General features: G+C 38.4%; 2 protein-coding genes and 1 non-coding gene across 3 annotated transcripts; 1 reads left to right on the top strand and 2 right to left on the bottom strand.

Annotated features, from left to right (window-relative positions):
- Nucleotides 1-1,085: 1,085 nt before the first annotated feature.
- LOC141612365 (mediator of RNA polymerase II transcription subunit 27) lies at nucleotides 1,086-9,289 on the bottom strand. The gene is made up of 7 exons (XM_074431131.1): nucleotides 8,892-9,289; nucleotides 6,924-7,089; nucleotides 3,993-4,431; nucleotides 2,115-2,174; nucleotides 1,950-2,018; nucleotides 1,794-1,837; nucleotides 1,086-1,621 (listed from the first exon to the last, which is right to left on the bottom strand). The coding sequence occupies exons 1-7, from the start codon at nucleotides 9,187-9,189 to the stop codon at nucleotides 1,450-1,452; spliced, it is 1,248 nt and encodes a 415-aa protein (XP_074287232.1). The 5' UTR covers nucleotides 9,190-9,289; the 3' UTR covers nucleotides 1,086-1,449.
- A 3,207-nt stretch (nucleotides 9,290-12,496) lies between these two features.
- On the bottom strand, nucleotides 12,497-14,164 carry LOC141588047 (uncharacterized). The gene is made up of 2 exons (XM_074409506.1): nucleotides 13,526-14,164; nucleotides 12,497-13,171 (listed from the first exon to the last, which is right to left on the bottom strand). Exons 1-2 carry the CDS (start codon nucleotides 14,162-14,164, stop codon nucleotides 12,497-12,499), a joined length of 1,314 nt encoding a protein of 437 aa, XP_074265607.1.
- A 9,187-nt stretch (nucleotides 14,165-23,351) lies between these two features.
- Nucleotides 23,352-23,458, top strand: LOC141618201 (small nucleolar RNA R71). Its single transcript, XR_012531329.1, has one exon. It is a non-coding gene; the product is annotated as a small nucleolar RNA R71 (small nucleolar RNA).
- The last annotated feature ends 1,023 nt before the right edge of the window (nucleotides 23,459-24,481 follow it).

Here is a 24,481-nt window from a genome sequence, read left to right as displayed (position 1 = left end):
GAAAAAGGTAACTGATAAGGTAGCTGAAAATTAGGAGCTGATAAGGTAACTGATTATATAAAAATGTGTTTAGCAAACTAGCTGAAAAGGTAGCTGATTTTGGTAAAATTACATAAAAGGATATGAAAAATATTTAATATTATAGAATAAAGGGGTAAAAAATGGAAAATAAGTCATTTCAGGTACCTGATTTCTCAAATGCTACCTGAGGTAGCATTTCATTTCTGGTACCTTATTTGACCAAATAAGCTACTTGTCAAATACTTGCAAAAATATCAGGCGGCTGAAATTTTGGTCAAATAAGCTACCTGAAGTGTCGTACCAAACAAAGCCTTAACGATAGTAAAAAGAAAAAAGGTTGAGCATCTTTTCATTATAGAGTTGAATATAATCATGATTGTTGTACTCAGGTTTCATTGTTTGTCATGGTTGAACATGGTTTTGCTAGTGAATTTGCTCCCGCACCTAGGCGTACAACTTTAGATGACTTTCAAAAATGTGCAAGCGAGTTGGGCACAACTTATGGTGATGTCATATCCAAATACATATTAGCAAATGAAGTACATGTATCAAAAGAATGTTGTAGTGTTTTGTTAAAGGTAGGAGAAGATTGTGACAATCTTCTAACAGAAGTGACTGTAATATACAAACATCTTCATGTAAAACAAGCAAAAGAAGCTTGGCGTAAAAATGATCAAGCATGGGATCTTTGCAAGACACAGGGACAGGTTTCTTATTAGGAGTAAATCTAGTTGAATAATAAACATGCCAATTTGCATCTTCCAAAATGTGTGGCTGTGTATTGTTTTAAAAAAAGTCTCGTCTTCTCAAAAAAAAAAAAAAAGGTCTTGAATCTCCAATATGAATTCTTTTGGACTGAAATCGATCCTCTCAAAGCAATTTTCCCCTATACTACTTGGGTGATCAAACAATTGTCAAATTAGAACACAGTATTTCATAGTCGAAACCTGCAGCATCACAAATCAAAGCAGGACCGACTTTTGGACTGAAATCAGACAGGGTCGCTAACTTTGAAAATATGACATTAACCAAAAGCATTGGATTAATCCACCCAGAGCAGGACATCCAAACGTTAAGAGCACCTTTTCCATACTAAAGCAACGTTTTGAAATAACATTGTATGTGTACAGAACGCCCAAAACTCACTGAGAACACCTACCACCGAAAAATACAAAGGTATATACTTCCTAAAAGATGCCAAAAGAAGCTGTCAGTAAAATTGAAAGAAACCACTCGATACTATCTACTTGATTCCTAAGGCCATCTATTACACATCTGCTACACATTTCCCTGACACCCTTTGGTTACAAGTACTGCCACAGCGTAGTTCATTTGCTTACAACTGGTCATTTCTGTTGTTTTATATATAAATAATATTAAGTTTAGCATCCAGAGTCATACTGTCTATAACTAGCCAAAACTGGAATGCTACACATCTGAAGGAAAGCAGCCAACATGATACGCTTGCACTGTACTTAAACTTTGCTCTCTAGGGGACACCGATACAATCTTCAAAGCAATTAGATTTTGGTAGGAACGATGAACTGGAGGCAAGAAATATGCCAATTGTCTATCCATTGACAGAATTCGACCACATTTGCTGGACCAAAAAGAAATGAAATAAGTTCCAGATAAAATAGAGTATATATCCACACAAGTTTCTATACTGGATCCAGATAAGATAAGCTGGTTAGTAAAGTCAACCAGGGGAGATGAGTTAGAAACTCCCTTAACTACGGCAAAAACAGAGAGTATAAACGTTTGACAATCACCTGCATGCTTGCGAAAATAAATCCTGGTAGCTGCTGATCCAATTCTTCAACATCATAAAAATACAGTCAGTAACTCGACAAAAAAATTTAACAATGTCCTCACGTCGATCTAAGCAGTATCTGTAACTGTCTAGTATTATATTATTTGACACATACCAAAAGAAGGTACAAAGCCATTTCAGGTTTATTTCCAAGGAAGTATTGCAATGCTGTATTGGAAAAATCCTGCAAAGAAACATACAAAAAATAAAGTTCCAGCAGTATTTCATGATGATTGCATCTTCAAGGAACTGCTGAACTAACTGAAAAAGAGAAATTTACCGTAATATGTCGGAACACATTATAAACTGATACCCCTCTTGCGTGGACGTAACTTCCTCCCTGTAAATTGGAAGTCATGTCAAAAGGCAGGATTTAACAAATAAACGAGGAAAGTACTCGTTTCCAGGCAACTATCCAGAGATATAGACATTAAAAAGAATAAATATTCATTGAAGTAAAAACTGGTATGTGTGTAAAATATTGGCCAAGAATGGTTTCCTGATGGGGAACAAGCTCCTTTAATTTCCCTGGTACGTTTTTACCACAATAAAAGACATAGTTAAACTAAATAGGGGGGAAAAAAGGAAAGAAAAATCAGGTACCCTGATGAACTAAAGTCTTTTCTTATTTCATCGTGAATGTAGTGAGGTTGCAACCGTTACATTTTTCATATATTTACTTTGCATTTGTTTTTTTCATGAAGTTCACGGGTTTCCAAACGTATGATATTAATTAGATAAAGGGTTTCTTAACTATACCCTCAAATCCTCAATGGATTGGGATAAATGGTACGGATTATAAATTCAAATTGAAAATAACTTGTATGGGTGTGTAACTGTAAGAGATTCCATTTTTCCATAATAATCTTAGTATTTGGTGTTCCCTTCCTTGCGGCATGTTACATCCAAAGCCACTGAACATCATCTTCTAATTCTCCATTCATCAATTTTCTAAGCCATCATCGCAACTTTGCCAAAGAATTGACCGGAAAAAGCGAATGTCATCGAAATTTTAGGCCGGAAATATTTTTCTGACAACCATTCATTTGTGTGACACTTTCGCAAACAGGGTTGTTACAACCCTATATGGGGACCACAGAACATGTATGTGAAACATAAACTGTGAGAAAGAATCGCGAAGTGGCATCATCTTTGGCTAAGGTGTCTTGGTGTTTGCGGAAAGAATAGTTCAGCAAGGTAATAGTAGCGGCTGAAAGTTTTATTGCCTGTTGAGTTGAGGGGGGAATAATAATGACAAATTAGCTATCGTGAAATGACAATCCATTACAACCTTGAAGAGTATTGAAATGTATTTAATACTCTCTTTGTCTCATCCATTTGTCTATGTTTGCTTTTGTCTAATAGATTTAAAACGAACGTAAATAAATGCATGGGACCAAGGGAATAGCAAAATTTCGAGGCAAGTGTTCTCCATCGATATATCTTTCTGCAATTTCTATAGCATGGTTCCAGATCCATGGTTTAAACTAGACCTGGCAAACAGATTAGGTCGTGTCGTGTTCGTGTTCGTGTCAATATTAAACGGGTCCCCACTACCCCAACTCTAACCCGACCCAATTACATAACCGGGTCATTTGTCTCAACCCTAACCCGACCCATTTAATTTTTCTATAACCCAACTCGACATGTTTAACCCATTTATCTTTAAGCAGGTCATTTTAACCCACTCAACCTGTTTAACCCAATAAACTAATGCAATAAACTACGCTTTATAACCCTATTATCCCAAAAATGATGAATCAAAATGCTAATTTTTAAGTTGTTTTGTTGAATTATTGACTCAAGCCAAATATATTATGACAATTTTAAATAAATGGGTTATTCGTGTCGGGTTCGTGTCAAAAGACATCAACCCTAACCCGACCCATTTAAGTTTCGTTTCGTGTCGTGGCAACCAAATTACTTAAATGGGTCACAACATCTTAACCCTAACCCGCTAACTTCGTGTCGGGTTCGGGTCGTGTCAATGATTGCCGCCTCTAGTTTAAACTAGTTTCCACCTTTCATTTCATGGACAATTTTCATCTCCATATGGGTTGCTCAAATTTGTGAGTGCACGTGCTTGTTAAGAGGGAGGGATTGGGGCAGGACATGTTAGCATTCGAGAATGTAAGTTTTTATGCAAAGAAATAAATACCTCATCTGGTGAAAAGAAGGCCACTGCATCAGGGTCAGTTGAACCAATAGGATGTAGTGACACAATAGCTCTGAAAACTGAAGGAACTAACAATTCTATCACTGCAACCTTTTCTGAAGGGGTGCCGTCCGTTCGTTCAGACCTCAAACTGCTACTACCATTATAGGTTTGAGCAAATGAGGCATTCAAGTACTCTTCTTTTGCTGAAGCAGGGAGCGAAGAAGCTCTCTTTAACCAGTCCAGCCTTTCATAAGTGGAAATTTTCATGTTAGGCACCTCTTTCTCCAGACATTTTAGGGTGTCTGTAAGCGTTCGGTTGTCACTTGGTTCTTCCAGGTTCTCCACCAAAGACTCAGGAGAAACACACTGCTTCTTTGAAGCTGATTCAAGGTGGGGAAAAAATCTACGTCGCTGATCGGTAAAAGACTTCAAAGCTAGCCTACAAATTAACAACTGATGAGATGCGGAAGAAGAGATGAGCAAATGATCAATATGATTTGTAACTCCGTTTATAAGAGAAAACAAGAAAAAAGAGCCTACTCTCTTATCCTGTCTATTCTTTTTCAACCACTGCCTAATCTCTTTGATGCTGAACATTCTGACTAAAAATAAAAGTCACTTGAAGAAGATTACTTACAACATCAAATAAAACCCTCACCCACTTACGAACATGATCAAGCCCTTGAAATTTGCAAACCAAAATTTCAAGACTTCCTTAATCAACATCAGTGTAAAGGTTAAGGCAAAAGACCCAAAACTGTCTCACCAATAATATTGCCAAATATATTTAAGGAGCGATGAACACAAAAGAAAGGAGGATCTGATCACATGCAAAAAGAGAAGATTAAGTAGAGTGAGGGTATACTACTAATTGTTCGTTACTTCGTTTACCCTTGTGGTATTTAGATGCCTAAGAGGATGAAATAGCAAGAGCAATCTTTACGAGCAGAAAGTATTTTGATATGGCTATACAAGCTCAAGTTCCCTATGCCCCACGATAATTTTAATTACACATTCCAACCCACCTCCCATACCTCAATGGCTCCCGCAAATTGTGGGGTAAAGGGGGGTCGCATGTAAGCAATCTTATCTTTGTGTTAACAACATAGAGAGGCTTCCGAATGACCCAATATGAAAATTGGGTCGAAGACTATATTGGACTGTGACTTCACAATAGAAAGAAGCACAACACATATAGTAAAAAGCTAGATTATTCCTCTATATTGTTCCTCAAACTTTCCATAATGAGTAGTTGCCCATGCACAAACTTAATACTCCCTCCAACTCTGAAATACTATCCATTTTTCACTATTTGGTTAATGCATGTTTAACCAGTCAAAGTTAACTTTCCGACTATCCCATTTTCTCTGGAATTTCGGAAGTCTAAAGTGCCCTACAAATATTAAAGCTTGCATACTACAGGCCATAAATGTAATCATTCATCCTCTGGACCTCTACACATGTCTGCTCTTACACACATGTGTATCAGCAATTCAAGTCTGAATCAAATGTCTGCTCTTACACACTTGCTAGCTGCACTGATGCACTGAATCTCTTTTGAACCCATCCTATGTAAACACCAATAGCATACTGCCACAAAAATGGGGAATACATCAGCCCACATGCAACCCCAGTTAGATACTTCTTTATGATATATTTTTCTTATCCTTCCTAGAAGAAAAACGAATGAGCACCTTTTTGCCAGTTTCTGCTACTCAAGCATTCAGACAAAATGGACATTCATTCTTTTTCTTTTGAATAAATAGATACTTGTAATTCCTCAACGGCCAAGGATTCAAGACACATTCCTTAACAAAACCACTCTAGGGCAAAATGAAATATCTCATTTGGGTGTGGGTGCAACTTTCCCGCTGTTTGATAATAATTTCTAATTGTGGCTTTTCATTACTTTTTCAGTTTTCAAACTCTTTTGTACCTTAGCCAATACACAGACTATACATTAAACATTATGTTAATGTGGGCCATTTTAACAACAGTGATACAAACTTCACAGTTCACACAGCAATAATAGGACAGTGATGGATTTTGAGGGAGATGATAACAATGTTATATCTATATCAGAATAAAAAAAATGAAAACATTGTGATTTTGTTCTACTCTATTTATATGAAAGATTTGACCTTTCCAACACCAAAAAAAAAAAAAAAAAAAGACAAACAAATAGAGCAAATGGAAAGATATCCCAACATACAACAGGAACAAAAACTATTTAGCCTCTTATCACCAACCTTAGCTATTGGATTAAGACATTGGTAATGATGGTTGAAACAGTCACCAACTGCTATAGCGTACTACAATGAGGTGACCCACACTATGGGGTCATTTGTCCCGACTTTTTTCATATAGGTCATGTCAACCGTATTGGTATAGTATGAGCTAGGTATAAGGTTGCAACTGTCCATGTCTGTCGAGCAAAACTACTCCCTTCCTCCCCATTAAGGGAAAAAAACAGTGCAAACCGCCTAATTAATGAGTATCACGTCAAAATGCTTGTACAGCCAACTGCTTGGACTTGCCCTGAATATATAACAGAATTAGATTTTACTTTGTTAAGTATGAGTATGGCATAAATAAAATAACTCGTTCCACCACAAGACTCGAGCCATAAGAGCAGTAGAAACAAAATTCTACATACTTTTTAAAGAGTGTCAGAAATTAATGATGAGACACAGGTCACAGGCTCGCTATTACTAATCACTCAATCTTGCTCTTTGGATCAGAACTCAAACACAACTAAAAGGGTACTGAGGTTTGACCTAAAAACCTCCATGTAACTACCAAGTTTTATCCTTACACCAGAAAGTAGGGAATTAGATTTTTAAATAAGAAAAAGAAAAGTTATCCAACCATTGATGAAAAGACAGGATTTATTTATATGGCATTCACTGTGAACCTAATCTCACAACTTACCTGGTCCTGTCAACTGCAGATGCTCCAGCTTGACCAGCAAGTTGTCGCTTCCAAGCATATGCAACAACAGCACCATCTGGACAGACCAATGGCATGTGTAATCCCCAAGAATTGCTTCGTGATCGGAGTGCATCAGTAAGCACCCCAGAAGCTTCCAGCTGCCTTCCTACCATGTTCAACTAAAATTTTAGGGAGCTCAAATGAGAGAATTTTACAAACCTAAATATCACGAAAAGAAGCTTCCTCATCCTACATTAACAAACGTTTTCCTATGGTAGCCATGCCTACAGTGTAAAAATAACCGCTATTCGCTTCTATATTTGACTTAGTACTAGTTCCAACTAGTGACACTAGTATGGAACGATGCAGGACCTTAGACAAAAAGCGTCAAAGAAGGGCCAGGAAACTCTTAAATGCATGCTGTTTCAGAAACAATTAGAGGCCAACTAAACACGAAGGTTCAAAGTACAGCATAAAATAAAACTTACAGCAACCATAAACGTTAAATATACAGGATTCAACTTCAATAATCCAAGTACTACCAACTTCTACCATCAACACTAATATACAACCAACACCTACAAGGCTACAACCACTCCTATGAAAGACACAGAAAGACGGAATTATTACCAAAAATTCCAACATGAAATCAATGTTACAAAACTTACAATGCATGCTTGCGTGTGTTTCCATTCCCAATGTAAGTTCTTTAGTTTTAGATTGTGATAGAATAAAGTAAAATGACTCATTTAAGCGGTTGCACTTCTTTACATTATGAAGTAGCATCCACTAGATTCACGAAGATCCACTAAACATCAAAATAGAACACGTTACTCCCACAGCCCTTGGGTTAAACCTCATTTGACTAGGGGGACAAAGCTAAGCACATTGACAACAACTTCCCAAAAGTGAGCCCCTATAACTCTACAAGGCACCCTCAATTTTAAGGAAATCCTCAGCAACTTTACTTACATCAAAAAGCTTAATCAAAAGACATCTTCAACGAAAATCAGGACACGCAGTCCAAGAAAGTAGATTTGCACTGTTCAGTCGCTTTACAAGGGAAAAAAACAAATGAGCTACCTAAAAGCTTTTTCCCTACATCCTTAACATACCACAAGACGTAACTTTATCTATGTTCCACAACTGGAAGCTTGGACGCTCCAAAAGGTTTCTAAGATACATGCAGTGATTTATCCATTCAGCTTCATTACTTGAGCGTAGTCAAACTAAAGCTTCCCCGCCCACAATATAATAGCAATAAAGCCCACAGTATAACTTACTTAATCCAACTACGCATCATATACGTGAAGTACGGCAAAATGACTTAGTAGTTGGCATTGCTTTTACTCAAACAATCTCTTTGTCTGACTCCTTTCAGCACAATTCCGATAGTCCCTTCATTAGAATTTACATTCTTAGTGACTAACTTCATTAGTTTTCTCCTCAACTTCTACACATTTTTTAACTCAAAACATATTCACAACAACAGAGGCAGAATCAGAATTTTGACATTACAAATATAAGTCGAATATTTCAAAGAGCCAAATAAATAATACGCCCTCCATTCCATTTTTTATCGTCCTCTTCAACCTCTAAATTTATCCAAATTGATTGTCCTATTTCTAATTTCTAATTTTAGTGAGGAAATCAAGTGAAGCTTCAATAATACCCTTGGCATTCACCTAGGCTACACTCCTTCATTGTAATAACATTGTTCTCATTCGCTTCAGGGACGCGTCCAATGGCATCCCTAACTACACTCCTACACTCCTTGGCTATAATAACATTGTTCTCATTCGCTTCAGTTTTTTCCTAAATCCTTCCCAAAACACAAAACGGGACAATAAAAGTGGAATGAAGCGAGTACTAAAAATCCACAAAATGCGGTAAAATCAATGATAACTAGCAAAATGGAAAACCTAAAAAAAAAGCGGAGATCGAGAGAGGGAGTGAAAAAGAACAAACCGATATCGCGAAGATCTTTGAGGTGTTGGCGCATGGCGGATTCTTGAGTAGCGATGAAAGAGAGAGTTTTAGAAGGATGTTGATTTGATTCAGAGGAAAGGAATAAGGCTTCGAGAAGGCGGTCGGCGCCGATACGAATATCGGAGATTAGTCGAGAGGCTTGACCTAAACGATCCATTGCCATTGCCACCTGTTTTGGCGGCGCCTCACCGCTTACTTCACCAGACGGCGTAGTGGTGGAGGTTGGAGGCTGTTGCTGTTGAGAGTGCTGCTGCAGTTGATGTTGTTGTTGTAGCATTTCTTTCTCCTCACAACTTCCACTTGTTCTTCTTGTGCTTTTCGCAGTTTCCCTGCGGTTTTAATTTGTTTAACAAAAAATATGATTACCATTAAACGAAATTATTCTCTCTCAAAAAAAAAAAAAATCTCTGTAAAAAACTCTAGCTTAGAGCTGATCAAGTGCGGGCTGGCCCGTTCGGCTTGTTAAAATAGCGGGCTTGGACAAGAAAAATAAAAAATTAAACGGGTAACGGACAAAAAAAACTAGGCCCGCTAGAATAAATGGACGGGCTTGGATTAAACAAAATTGCCCATGGGCAGCCCGCTAGGCCCGCTATTAAAAGTAACCTCATAAAAGTTCTCAAAAACCCTCAATCCTCCGACGTTCTCTGCTCATTTCATTTACAATTTTTACACACTAAATCAATTAGGTAGCGCAAATGAATACTTATGCCTTACGTATAAGTGGAAGATTGTCGGTATTTACACTTGTCGTATAAAGATTCTTCGAGAACGGACATGCTAACGGGATTGTCGTATAAAGATAGTACCTTTTAAGTATTTATTACACAGGAGTGTATGTAACCGCTAACAATGCCGCACAAAGACCAAGGCAAAAATGAACTTTTGATGTTTGTAGTAGAACATTGTCAAACTTGTATTTTTTCCAAAATGTAGTAAACTTATCATTTGAAAATTAGTATACTTTCTTAAGGGTAAGCATTTAAACACAATTGTTAAGTTTTAGTGGGATGTAGCGATAACAAACTCGTGTTTTAATAAAAACAATAATTTTTGTATTTGATTTTAGTTATGCCCGCGGGCCGGCCCGCTCTTTTAAAGTGGGCGGGTACGGACAGTGGAAACTGACCCGCTTAGCGAGCTTGGGCTATAAAATAAGGCCCGTCGGACACTTTTTTAGCACCTGGGCCCGGCCCGTATCCGGCCTAAGCCCGCTTTTGATCAGCTCTACTCTAGCTCCATCAAATTAGACAGAGGTTTCCATCTATTATCAATCCATCGATGCTAAGCCCCAAAATTGTTTCAAATTTTAATCTATGCATATCTATCTTCTATTCAATAAAAGTCTCCCTTTTGGTGAGAGTCGTTTTTCCGTCCCTTATTTCGGGGGTTTTCCATTTATTCGTAGGTTTAGTTTCATCAGTAATATAGTCAAGAGTAGTTCGTTGGTGGTTTGCAGCGTGTTCTTTCAAAGGGTAAAGATGATTTGTCAACGACCTTTGGAACCAGTCAGATGTAAATTTTATCTCATAAGTCAAACGAAGGATCCCTCAAAAACTACATGAAGATAGCGATAATAGGACGAGCCGAAATGTCAGATGCTGTTTTGAGATCCCTAGTTTATAAGAAAAATATTTTTCTTTGTTTTCCATTAGATTTGTTTTCGATTATACTTATTCTTTGTAAGTGTCGTATGGCGTTCTATTAATGAATTGTTCTTTTCTCTCAAAAAAAAAACCATTGTGTAAATCTAAATATGATTAATATTAGTGAATTTTGTAAATAACCCCCTTTTATGTTCCAAATTTTACAAATAACCCCCATTTATGTCCGTTTTTACTAATTACCACCTTAAATATCACTTAATCCCAGAAATTACCACCAAATGTCGATTACGCTAACGAATTTTATAAAACCCGATCTATATACGACATTCCGTCTTAAACATTTACAATATACCTAAACTACTCCTACCTTATATATTAAATCCCCCTCCCTCAAACTAACACAACATTCATTTACTCCCTCACCCAAATCAAATCGACAAACCCAACGCTCAAATCAATTGTTCATCCATCTCTTTATCACAGGTATTTAACTCATTTACAACTGAACTTTCTTCTGCGTTTTCCCCAATTTAATACCTAATTTCAATTTCATTTGCTTGATTCTTCAATTGCATTTTAAATCCAGTAATTTCGGAATTTCTATTTATTCTAGGGTTTACAATGCTAGAAACTGGATGACTATTTAATCTAGTTGATTTTTAGGGTTCCTTTAATTAATTTAAGTTATCATTTATGATTTATCTTGTTCATCTCTTTATTATTCGAAACTCCGGTTGATTTCTGTAGTTATGATTTCAGATGATTGTAAATGGCGTATGGCATTAAGGGAGAAAATTATAGTGTTGGAAAATGCAAGTGTGGAGTCCCCGCTGCTATTTGTACATCTTATACACAAAGAAATTATGGGAGGAGGTTTGAGGGATGCAAATTTTACAAGGCAAATTCCGATTTGCGCGGTTGCGGACATTTCAAGTGGATTGATGAAGCAGAAAAGTAATGGGAGAAGGACGTAATCATGGAGATATTAGCATCCAAGAAGAATATGGACAAAGCTTACATAGATTTGGTTAAGAGAAATGAGAAACAAGCAAAGGGTTTGATGATTCTATGTATTGCAATTGTATGTGGATGTATTCTTGTGTGTATTAGTAAGCTAGGTTATTAGTAAGCTAGGTTAGTTAGGTTAGTAAGGTAGCAAAGAAATTTGCAGTAGATTAGTTGGGTATTGCAATTATCAAATTGAGAATGTAATGTAACTTTTGTGTAATGCACTTTGAATGAATGACAACAATTTCATTTGCACATTTATGTTAGTATAGATGTGTGCACCTTCTCAAATTGATGTGATAATTAGAAGTTGTTTGCTGCCTCAGTACTAAGGCTTGACAGAGGGAGGACCCTATATATTGTTGGTAGACTTGGTGACATTTTTTAGTCATACATTGAGCCTCACAGCAATAAAGAGTTCACTCACTTGGTGATTAGTTGATTCTTATGCTGCCACTCATTTGACAGGGGAAGGGCCATTAAAAACACCGAATGCTTTAACTCATAGCACCAAAAGCATTAAAGTTCACAGCTTCCACCACAACACTAAAATTTTACCAAGTGCTGCAATGCTCAAATTGTACTGGCAAATGTACTATTACCACCAACCATGTCTAATAACAAATTACTACATAAAAGTGCTGAAATTACACTGACAAATGTGCTATTACAAATCACACCACCTAATAAAACAAGTCCTATTACATTCATAGTTGAGTTTCTGACTCCACTGTTGGTTGGCTGCCACTCATTTGACTTAGAAATGCTTGGTGTTGAGCCTTGGTTGCCCTCCTCTGTTCCCTTTTGTTTCTTGCAGCCTTCACCCATTCTGAGTTACTAGGAGGTCTACCACCTTTGCTTCTTATGATGGGGTCAGACACGACATTCTTACATCCCTTGATGTTATGTCCTAGTGTACCTCACCTACCACACTTGTTGGACTTCTTGACCCTTTTTACTTGTGACCTTTCACCAGGTTCTTTTCTCCTTTTTTTTCTTTGATGGTCTGCCCGGCATTCTTCTCATCAGTGGTGGGAGAGGCTCCTCTTGGTCAAATTTCTCCCAGTGTGCTACCCCAGGCATATGGTCTATTGCAGGTGTGTAGGCCAATAAATACTTGTCCTTTGAATAGGCTTGGTCAACATAATCTTCAGGAATGTGTCTTTGTTCAAGTATACAAGCCATTGCATGAACGCAAGGGATTCCACTCAACTCCCAGTGTTTGCAATTACACACTTGATTTATCAATTTGACTGTGAATGAACCACCCTTGTAGTCAACCTCAAAATTGGTGTTTCTGGATGAATAGATTTTACAATACCTCCTCTCAGCTATAAGCCTCTTAAAGCATTTGTCAATATATGGCATAAAGGGCTTCTCATACTTGTTAGCCCGTTCCCTTTTTTCATAGTGTCTCTTCATTATATATCTTCTCATCCACTCCATTTGAGTCAGAATTGGCTTGTCTCTTGCATCCTTCAACACAGCATTGAAGGGTTCACAGAGGTTGTTGGTAATCATGCTACTCTTACAAGTGGTTATGAAAGCATGTCGGCTCCAATGCTTGGGTGGAATGGCCTTGACATGCTCATAGGCAGGCTGACTAAGAAATTTGATGCCCTCAAGAGCTGCCAAATACTCAACCTATAGCATTGAATATTTTCAGTGAATATTTTCAGTAGCTATAGATGCAATGGAAGGACCAATAACATAAAGTTTCTAAAATGGTTAAATAGCAGACAACATTCAATATCATTTCCTTACCTCTGTTGTGGCCCATGCTGCTTGCCAAAAGCTATCTTTGAATGCTTGGCCACCGAATTGTAGCTTGAAATTGGCTCAAATGTGCCTAACACATTATCTAATCTCAGCTTTAGGGACAATAACATTCATTGCATCAATAAGTCCTTGGCATCATTTAATACTAATTGATTAGTATTTGATAAATAATGGCCAAGCAAAAATAAAATTTTAGGATAAGAAAGAAAAGAATGTTACCTTTTGCCTATCAGACATCATTGTAAGACCTTCACCCTCATCAAAGCCTATGTCTTTCACCAATAAATCAAGAAACCACTTCCAAGAGTCAGCATTCTCCACCTCCACAACAGCCCATGCAACAGGGAAAAGGTTGTTATTCCCATCCATAGCCACTGTCGCCAAACACATCCCAGGGTACATTCCTTTTAAATGACAGCCATCCACCCCAATAAGAGGCCTACACCCACTTTTAAACCCTTCCTTACAAGCAGCAAGACAAATATACATCCTCTGAAACACCGGAGGTGGTCTGTCAACCCTATCAACCATTACATATGAACTTGAACCTGGGTTGTATTTAATAATGGTTTTAGCATAATCCCATACTCTATTGTACTGCTCATCAGAGTTACCCCATATTATCATTTTTGCCCTAGCTCTTGCTACCCAGCACTTATGATACCTAACATCAACACCTAGGTCTAATTTGACCTTATCTTGAGTAGCCTTCAATCTCCAATGTGGGTCAGACCTCCAAACTTCCAAGTATTTATCTGCCAAAAATTCAGCAGTGACCATTCTGTTTTGGGTTGTATAAACACAGATATGCTCCAAGTTCATAGTCTTAATCTGAAAAGTCATGTCACCATCCTCCATTTTGGTGGCATGCAACCTAAATAAACATTTTCTTTTAGAACCACAGGTACACCTAGGCAACCTTGACCTCTTAGCATTCCAAGAGCATTTATATATGTGTTTACAATACATAGTCGCCCTTCCACTCTCATTGTGAGAAAAGTAAGGTTCGTACCCATTCTCAATGGCATGCTGCCTTATGGCCTTCCTAAACTCATACACTGATGGAAATTTTAACCCAACCCTAAGCACTATGGGTTTGCCAAAGTCTATATCAGGGTTAAATGTGTCATAAGGGTCAACCTATTGATCTGAACCACCCACACTATTGTCATCATCAGAAGCTAAATTAGTGTCCTCTTCTACATGAACATTCAAATCATCAACATTAAGAATGTTACTCCTAACTCTGTTTCTTGTCTCCCTAGTTTTTGCACATGATTGATTAAGATTCTTGTTCACTGTATCAATCAGTGATTCATCAATTATATTAGTGAACAACTCTTCATCCTCCACAAAATCACCACCAACTTCATTATTGCCAATATCAGGTTCACTTAGCTGACTATCCTCAGTCCAATAACCATCATCAAATCCATTACCATCATCAAAGTCCTCATCAAACTCTTTATCAACTTCATTCTCAAAGTCAGACACCACTTGTTTACCCTTTTGCTTATAATGATAGAAACACAACATCACCATTACTCCCCTCATTTTCCCTCTCATAAATTTCACTCAGTTTTCTCCAAGTTGGTAGTTTCTCTAACCTTCTAACAGGTTCCAAAATAGGTGAGGTTGCAAGTCAAGGTGACCTCCTAAGTGGGTTAGGACTGTGGTCGGACTATGTCTTTTCGATAACTTGTCGTTAGGAGCACCTAGACCAAAACACAATTTATAGCTTCACAAATAACTCTACAATTAGTAAAGAGGCAAGTAAAGGTCGGATCCCAAGGGACGGGAATTGAGATGAGATTTCTATTGCAACTAGTGGTGTCTTAGGGGTGTCACAATTTGGGTTGATGTAGAAGATCACTAAACTAAATAGCAATGAAAATAAACAAGCAAGATGAATTAAAAAGGGTGTAAACAATTGTTAAAAATCACTAGGGTGTCATGGGGTCATAGGGGATTCATGGGAATTGATCATACAAAAATGTTCTCAAAATATAAGCAAGCAATTATTGTTGTGATGGATTGAGTTGGGTTATATCTTACAATCCTAGGAAAGTTTGGGTCCCGGAGCCGAATCGATTAGATTGTACAACACCTACAAGTCGACTTAGTCTTCCCTACTCAACAACATGCATGGTCTAATGACACTCGAGTTGGTTTATGTCTTACAAGTCTCATTGAAAAGATAGGTGATGGGTAAAAAATGCAAGGATTCATAGGCTCGCATTTCATCAAACATAACATGTGCATGAGTTGAGATCAAAACAAGCAAACAAATAAACCATGAAAGCATATTAATTTAAGCATGAATCATTCCCCATGTTGGTTTCCCCTAATTACCCATTAACCCTAGTTAGGTGACTATCACTTATTATCATGTTGATCATGCTAGCAAGGTTGTCAATCATACCAACAAAGTGAAACATGATGAAAAAATGAAAGTAATTAACAATAATTAAAAAGTGATTAAGAGAATTATACCTACTAATTATTCCAATAATAAAGCAAAGAATAAAAGAAGTACTTGATGCTTGATTGAGAGGTTGTCAATCTCCCAATAATAACCCAAATAATCTTCAATTACCCAAAATAAAGGATGAACAAAAGAGAGATTAAGGAAATAAAACTTGTATTAAAACTTGATTAATTGTTGATTACAAAATTAAAGAGAGATTTGATTGATATTAACTACACTAGAGATTGCTAAGAAGAACATGCTCTTCCAATTAGACTAATGAGGTATTTATAGTGGGGGTTAGGTGTAGGAATTAGGGTTAACTAAGGGCTTAAATGACGATTAAGTCCCTACTTAAGGAAACGCCGGTATTTTCTGAAGGATGGGCATCTTTCTTGAAGCTTGAAGAAACGAAGTTGTGCTGTCTTGGAATCCGTGCGTCTTAGGCTCGGGACGGCCGGATTCTACTGTCTCTGCCCGGGCGTCTTTGGGAGAAGACGGGCGTCTTCTGGATGCTGCTGCCCGGGCGTCTTGTAAGGAAGACGCACGGATTGGGGCTTGGTGGACAGGCGTCTTCTTGGGAAGACGCACGGATTGTCACGCAGCGTGCTTTCTTCTTCTTTTCTTCCCTTTTCTTCATAAAATCCTTGGGGATTTCCTCGGGGATGCAAGGATCTTTTCTCATCATTGCCCATCTACTATAGTATGTACAAAGGCCTTCTAATCTTGTCTCTCCTTTATGCTTGGTCATTGAATTCAATCAATTTAGCCTCATTTTGCCATGAAAATGCAAGGTCTGCACTCCTTTCCTACCAAGGACACAAAACCTCAAAGAATATGCAAAACAAAGAACTAAAGACAATAAATGAGCCAAATATGCACTAAAAAGCATGGGAACAAGGCTAATTCGGGGACTAAATATGCTCTAATTATGGTCACATCAAATATCTCCAAACCGAACCTTTGCTCGTCCCGAGTAAAGAGGTGATAAAGACTAGGACCATTATTTAAACTAACCTAATAACATAGCCGATATGAGACAATTAGCGGGTCTCACTCTGCCCCTTCAATTCACAACAAGACAACCATGAGGTAGGATGCCTTCTTGCAAGGCAAGGTGGGTCTTGCCAAAATGGCGACACATCCAAACATTAAGCACACAAAATCAAATAATGGATGCATCTACAAAAGAATAGCCACTTTCCTCATCTAAGTGGCGGAAATTATCTACAAGGGAAGCAATTCAAGGGTACACACTCCTTCATAGATGCAATTTGTTCAAACTACTAAGCCTAGAAGGATACCAATAAATCACCTCCAAGTTGTGTCAAGCTAGGGTACCTTTGTCCTCAATCGTTAAATGATTTTGTCAAGAGTAGACTCCCTATGGTGTTAGAAACACTGGAGGATCGCGGAATTCCCCCTCTTGCCTAGACAAGAAGAAGGGTCGTCCCCTCTCTACCATGCACAAAAATGGATACGATGGATAAAGGGATCAATAGACATTTGAGTTTCACTTTGGGAGTTTGCTTTGTTGTTGTTTTTCCCCCCAATTTCATGTGACATATAACATTTGAGAACACTTTCTTTTGCCATTTCTTTTTGATTTTTTGGCATTTCAACACTTGACAACTTTCAACTTTTCTTTTCTTTTTGAACATTTTCAAAGTCACCCCATATGTAGTGAGGGTGGCGTATATTTGAAGCTTTAGGAGTTCTATTTTTGCTCCTCTTTTCATTTGATGCATTTTTTTGCAAACTTTCTTTCACTTTTCATTTCATTGAAATCAAATTGATTTCTTTTTTTGTGCCCATTCCCTTTGATGACAAAAATGTGGTAGAACATGGATGATGGATAGATGCATGGTTTCAAGGGTCACCTTGGAATAAACGGTAGCCAAGGAGTTATCACACCACAAGGTACTCTTGACTAGACCTTAATCCATGGGTCAAAGGATACTAGCATGACACATCTTAGGGTGTTTTACAAGTATTCTAACAAGCAAAGTCTTAAGAAGAAAAAGTATCTACTAGGGCCTATATACACTTGTCAAGCTTCCCAAGTAGACGGTTTCGCAAAATTTTTCTAACATGCAACTACATGCCATGATGAAACTAGCATATAAACATCCTAATGCAAATGATTCTACCGACTAATATGGCATATACACTAAATGCAAGTCCTAAGTTCACATTGTTGTACCGCATCAATCAAAATAAAGCCACATAGTCATTAACATAAAGAGGAAAAAGGAGATTGGAAAGATCATACCATGCGGTCTTCAATATCCTCATGTCTCGGATGTGGCGTAGTCGATCAATGTGAACAAGGGATAAAACAAACACAATATATACAATATATACATGACTACACTACAAAGGAAATGAACTTGTTTTTGGTTTTTCAAATTTTCAAATTTTTATGGTTTTTTCGAAAATTTTCAATTTTTTTGGATTTTTGAATAAAAGTTAAGTTAGAATTCCCCATCCTCACACTAATATGGGCATTGTCCTCAATGGCCAAAATGATGGGAAATCATGCAAGCATGATGCATGAAATCTACACTAAATGCAAGCTACACTAATCTACACTACATGATGCATGGGTTTTTGTTTATGACGGAGAGGATAATTTAGATTACCTCCCGTTGTGTATGCATGTACTTCCCCAAACCAAGTTAGACATTATTGCTAATGTCCTAAGGTTGGGTGTAGTTCATGCACACACGATGCAATGCATGAAACTAAATTTGTCATTTTGGATTTTCAAAAGTGGGAACAATAAAATAAGAACACCTCAATGGGGCCGAGGTGTTAGTCCTCTATGTTGCTAGGACTACTCCAATCATGATCAAGATAAATAAATAAAGCAAAGAAGTAGATAAACCTCAAGAGGGTAGGAGCCTCCAAAGCTTGCTAATCTTCCATCATATCATCACTATCATCATCTTCCTCAATAGAAGTGGACTTATCACCACTTCCCTCTTCACTTTCTTGTTCGCTTTGTTCATCATCCTCTTCTTCACTAGCCTCTTCATCAATGTTATCATCAACCGCATCACCGACAACCTCATCGTCACCCGGAATCTCACCCCTAGATGCACTCGGAAAGAAGACTTCCTTATCCGCCCAACTAGGGAAAGGACATGAAGGATCAAGTAGTCCTTACCTAGCTAAATTAAGGAGGAGTGGATATTGGGCTAAGTAAGCATCTTCCCGATCCTTGAAAGCTTGCTTGTGCATCTCTTGCATAAGAAGAGTCATATAATCTTTGTTTGCTTCAACACCTTCGGGTTTGAACTCTTGGTACTTGAAAGGATAGGGTGGTGTGACAATGGAAGAGGAGGGCATTTCAATTTCACCCTTTTGTTGTCGGATAATGTATTCGGCCTCTTTTGAGAGGGGAAGGAGATAGTTGGTCCGGTGGACACTTAAACGACAAATCTTCGAAGACAAAGTAAAAGATCTAGCCTCACTAGTGAGCCATCTATACTTGGTGTCAAGAGGGTTATGAGAGACCCACTTGTATTTGTTTATCATAGTATCAATATCAATGAGATGACCACCCTTTTTCGCCACATACTTGCTATCCTTGTTGAAGTTCAGATCAAAGTATTTAGCCAAAAGAGTGACTAGACCTCCATTCACAATAACGGTAGTGCCTTGCTTCCCACAATCAACATTTAGCCATCTATCCACCAAAAGCCTTAGAGAGTTGAAAGGCTTGGTGAATTCCCTTCCAATGTTTAAGGCCGACTCAAGAAGAACAAAATCGAGTTTGGTAAAGTGGTTGGTGTCTTTTCTTGCAATGATGGTGTTCCCTATGACCTTGTGCCACACTCTAGTGCCCGGATGGTGGACTAATAGAGCGCGACTAGCATGGTAGTTCTCAAATTTCCTTCCGGAAATCGCCTCCCAAAGAGGGCCGGGGTCATATTTGCCAACATTCTTGAAATAACTCGGTGAATCACTAAGACCCAAAGCTTTACTCATTTCCTCAAAGGAGATGCGCCTACTAACATTAGCTAGGCGGAACTCGATGCTTTCCATAGTCTCAACCTTGTTAACTTTCAAAGAACTCAAGAATTCTAAAGTAAGGGAGGGGTATGTCAATTCTTTTGTTGTAAACAATTTTTTCAACCCCATGGTTTTAAAGAAGGCTCTAGTTTGCTCAAGGACACCCAACTTATCTAAGGCATATTCACAAATAAACTTGGTGGATAGAAATGATTTTCTAGCATACTTGGCAAAAGTGTCCCTATGGGATTTGGAAATGAAAATTACCTCCGGATAGTTCGAAAGTTGAGCAATTTCCGGAGTAGTAGATGTTGTTGCTTCCAAGGGAGGTTGTTCTTGTTGCACTTCCAAGTTTGAGCTAGCTAACACCATAGCCAATGAGGCTTTCTTTGCTTGAAGACTCTTTTGTCTTGTTGAGAGTGCCTTTGCCTTTGGTGCCTTTGTTGCTCCTTTTGTCCTTGCCATTGATGCTTGAACCAAGAAAGGAGTAAAAATCTTCAATTTTCAAGTGTACCCAAATCGATTAAAGATGAAAGGCTTTGCCTTTATAAATTCAAAAATCGACTCAAAGGTTGAAGATTTTGGTGCTTGGTTTGATTTTTTGTTGAAAGAGGAGTAATTAATTTTTGTTAAAAGGATGATTTGATTTGATTTTGATGAATGTGGTTGAGGAAATCTTGTTTTTGTAATGGAGAGGATGAGGGTTTTGAGTTTTGGGGTTTATGGGTAGTGTTTTGAATGAAGGAATGAAGAAATAAATGTGGGAGGGGGTTTATAAAAGATCCGAAATATTTGAAATGCAGGGGAAGACGGGCGGCTTCCAACAAAGACGCTCGGATTTGTAACTGCGGGACGGGCGTCTTCTGCTGAAAACGGGCGGATTCCTTTCCAGGGATTTTTCTTGTTTTTCTCAGCTAAAAAGACGGGCGTCTTCTCTAGCAGGACGTGCGTCTTCTTGAGGACGGGCGGATTGTATTGCAGGACGCCCGGATTTGCTAACAGTCCCAAAATTTCAAAAATTCAGCTCATGAAGGACGGGCGGATTTGGACCAAGACGCCCGGGTTGCCTGAAGACGCGCGGATTCTCTTGAAACCGCTCGGATTCGACCCCTTTTACCCGGATTCAGTTCCATCCGTGTACTTGCATATCCCTTGTCATTTTTTATTCTTCAAAATCTCGTGTTCTTCATTGCGGGGGCACTACTAAGGCATGAATAGCCTAGGCAATTGTTATCCCCACACTAAGCTAAAGCACTACACATCAATTGAAATCATTAGTCCCTCCCTCACTTCTCTCAAAAATGATAATTACCTTGATCAAGGCACAAAAATCCAAAAATGACAAAAATGCAATTCAAGAATTAAAATGCGAGTTAGGGAGTTAGAAATATTTACAAGTGGTGGTTTAGGGAGGACTCCGCCAAACTCTCATTCTTGGTGAGATGTCAAGGGGGCATGTCCAAGGTGTTGTTGATGTTGCTCAACACCTTGAAGAAGTAATCAAAAGCTTGTTCATTGTCGTGATAAAGATCTTCAATAAATCTTTGCCCTTGTTGCCGGTCTTGATCGATAGCATTGCCAATGTAGGGATTGAAAATCCCTTCAAATTCATCGTCCCAAAGACCACACACTTTATCTACTTGATCACTAAAGATCTCTCGAGTTGATAGAGACAACTCTCCCATTTTCTTTTCTTGGCCAATGAGGCCATCTTCTTCATTGCTTGACTTTGGTGAGCTTTTCAAGCTCTCTTTGTTACAATTCACTTGCTCTTTGAATGGAGCTTCTTAAATTTTCTTCTTCCATTGGAGTTCCGACTTCTTCCTATCATCCTTCCGGCTATAATGATCAATCATAAAACATGGTTTGTGTAAACGGGGAGCTCTCATGATCTTGTCAAGATTGAAAGTTATGCTCTCATCTCCCACTTCTAGAGTGAGCTCTCCATGTTTTACATCAATCACCGCACCCGCGGTGTGTAAGAAAGGTCTTCCTAGAATGATTGGAATGTTGGAATCTTCTTCCATATCAACAATGACAAAGTCCACCGGGATGAAAAATTTCCCAATTCGTACGGGAACATCTTCCTATATCCCTAATGGTGTCTTTGTCGATCTATCGGCCATTTGGAGTGTGATATTGGTGCATTTAAGCTCTCCCATCCCCAACCTTTTACTCACCGAGTACGGCATAACACTCACACTAGCCCCTAGATCACATAAGGCTTTGTTGATCGTGGTGTCGCCAATGGTACACGGTATTGAGAAGCTTCCCGGATCCTTGAGTTTTGGAGGTGAACTCCCTTGAAGTATTGCACTACTCACCTTAGTGAAGGCGATAGTCTCAAGCTTCCGGATCGATTTCTTCTTTGTGAGGATGTCTTTCATGTATTTCGCATAGGTCGGCACGTGATTGATTAATTCCGTGAAAGGAATTGAGACTTCCAAATTCTTCACAATTTCCATAAACTTTCCAAGTTGGTCATCAAATTTGGGCTTGGCTTGACGACTTGGAAAAGGAAGTCTAATCACAATGGGATCCTTCTCCTTGACCTTGTCTTCATTTTTCTTTGAAATTTCTTCTTTTAATGGTTCTCCATCCTTGGAGTTTTGCACAACTTCTTCCTTATCACTAGCTTCCACAACTTCGTCGTCAACTTGCTTCTTCGGTGCTTCATACCTTGTACCACTTCTCAAGTGAATGGCACTAACCGTTTCATGTCTTGGGGGGTTACTTTGAGGTGGTAATTGCCCATTTTGTCTTTGTGAGCTTGAAGATGCTAGTTGAGTCAATTGGGTTTCCAACATTTTGGTGTGAGCTAGGATGTTGTTGATGGTGGTTTCCTTTGCTTGACTATCTTTTTGCATTTGAGTGAAAAACTCTTGTTGATTCTTTTGCATTTGAAGTACCGCTTTTTGAACATCAAAACTTTGGTCATTTTGTTGATTGTATGGAGATTGATTTTGGTAACCTTGGTTTTGGTTGTAAAAGGGTCTTTGATTTTGGTTTCTCATGGGAGGTGGGGTGTATGTTGTTTGAGGGTTTTGAACATTTTGGCTTTTGTATGAGAGATTTGGATGGAATTTGGTGTTTTCATTGTAATAGTTAGAATAAGGGGTACCACTCTTGTATACTTGGAAAGCATTCACTTGTTCATTTATTCCCCTACATTCACTTTGGTCATGTCCCAAAGTTCCACAATTCTCACATATCCCACTTGGGATTGATGAAGATGTCGTCATGGCATTAACATGATGCTTTGGTGATTTTGAGGCTTCTTCAAGTCTAGTCATAGCTTTTTCAAACTTCAAATTGATGGTATCAATGTGAGCACTAAGTTGAGCACCCAATTGAGTAACGGAGTCCACTTCATGCTTTCCTCCTCTAGTAGCCTTGTGAGGTCTACTATATTGTGAGTTATGGACCGCCATTTCCTCAATTTTGTTCCAAGTTTGATTGTCATCAACTTCGGTGAACATTCCATTTGATCCCATGTTGAGAATGTTCCTTGAATCTTCATATAGACCGTTCCAAAATTGTTGTACCAAGAACCACTCGCTAAGTCCATGGTGAGGACATGAGCGGCAAATTCCTTTGAACCGCTCCCAGGCTTCATACAAAGATTCTTCATCCCTTTGCTTAAAACCCGTAATTTGAGCTCTTAGCATGTTAGTCTTTTCCGATGGATAGAATTTTTTGTAGAAAGCTAGAGCCAACTTCTTCCAAGAATCAATTCCGAGAGTAGCCTTATCAAGGCCTTTCAACCATTGTTTCGCGGTGCCAATTAGAGAAAAAGGAAATAAGACCCATCGAATTTGGTCTTGAGTTACACCGGTTTGAGAAATTGCATCACAATAGTCACAAAAGGTCTCCATATGAGAGTGAGGGTCTTCACTAGGCATCCCCCCAAATTGGCTCCTTTCGACTAATTGGATAAATGCGGATTTGGCAATAAAATTTCCGGTTAGATGTTGTGGTGTGGGAGTACCATTGGGTAGGTTCTCCTCGGTGGGTACGGAATGTGATGAAAATTTAGGCATTGTGGGTTGATTTTGTGTTGTATTTTGTGTTGGGTTCTCCTCACCTTCTCTTGCAAAAGGGTTGATGAACTCAATAGTTGGTTGAATATCTACAACCTCACTAATACCTCTCAAATTTCTCCTAGCAAGTCTTCTATTGGTTGTCAAAGTTCTTTCAATTTCACGATCAAAAGGTAACAAGTCACCTTGTGACCTTCTAGACATGCAAAATATCAAACAACTCGAAAACAATTAGAACAAACCTTGAGGAGTTTTACTTCCTCAAGGCAAAGAAAGACACAACTAATAACAATGTAAGAAAATCTAAATCAAGTTAACACCGTCCCCGGCAACGGCGCCATTTTTGGTCGGACTATGTCTTTTCGGTAACTTGTCGTTAGGATCACCTAGACCAAAACACAATTTATAGCTTCACAAATAACTCTACAATTAGTAAAGAGGCAAGTAAAGGTCGGATCCCAAGGGACGGGAATTGAGATGAGATTTCTATTGCAACTAGTGGTGTCTTAGGGGTGTCACAATTTGGGTTGATGTAGAAGGTCACTAAACTAAATAGCAATGAAAATAAACAAGCAAGATGAATTAAAAAGGGTGTAAACAATTGTTAAAAAACACTAGGGTGTCATGGGGTCATAGGGGATTCATGGAAAT

This window comes from Silene latifolia, chromosome 1 (genome assembly GCF_048544455.1).
Source record: "Silene latifolia isolate original U9 population chromosome 1, ASM4854445v1, whole genome shotgun sequence".
In the NCBI taxonomy this organism is placed as follows: Eukaryota; Viridiplantae; Streptophyta; class Magnoliopsida; order Caryophyllales; family Caryophyllaceae; genus Silene; species Silene latifolia.
Note: the sequence above shows the minus strand (reverse complement) of the source record. Positions and strands in the feature narration are given on the sequence as shown.

Bases quoted from the DNA above. Each gene is read 5' to 3' on its own strand.
- LOC141612365 (XM_074431131.1), bottom strand. From the start codon at position 9,189: ATGCTACAACAACAACATCAACTGCAGCAGCACTCTCAACAGCAACAG. The intron at 7,090-8,891 runs GTTTGTTCTTTT...TGAACATGGTAG, and splicing joins CAAAGATCTTCGCGATATCG to GAAGGCAGCTGGAAGCTTCT. The intron at 2,175-3,992 runs GTATTTATTTCT...TCCAATTTACAG, and splicing joins CCTTCTTTTCACCAGATGAG to GGAGGAAGTTACGTCCACGC.
- LOC141588047 (XM_074409506.1), bottom strand. From the start codon at position 14,164: ATGGAGGATGGTGACATGACTTTTCAGATTAAGACTATGAACTTGGAG. The intron at 13,172-13,525 runs GTAACATTCTTT...TCAATGCTATAG, and splicing joins TGATGTCTGATAGGCAAAAG to GTTGAGTATTTGGCAGCTCT.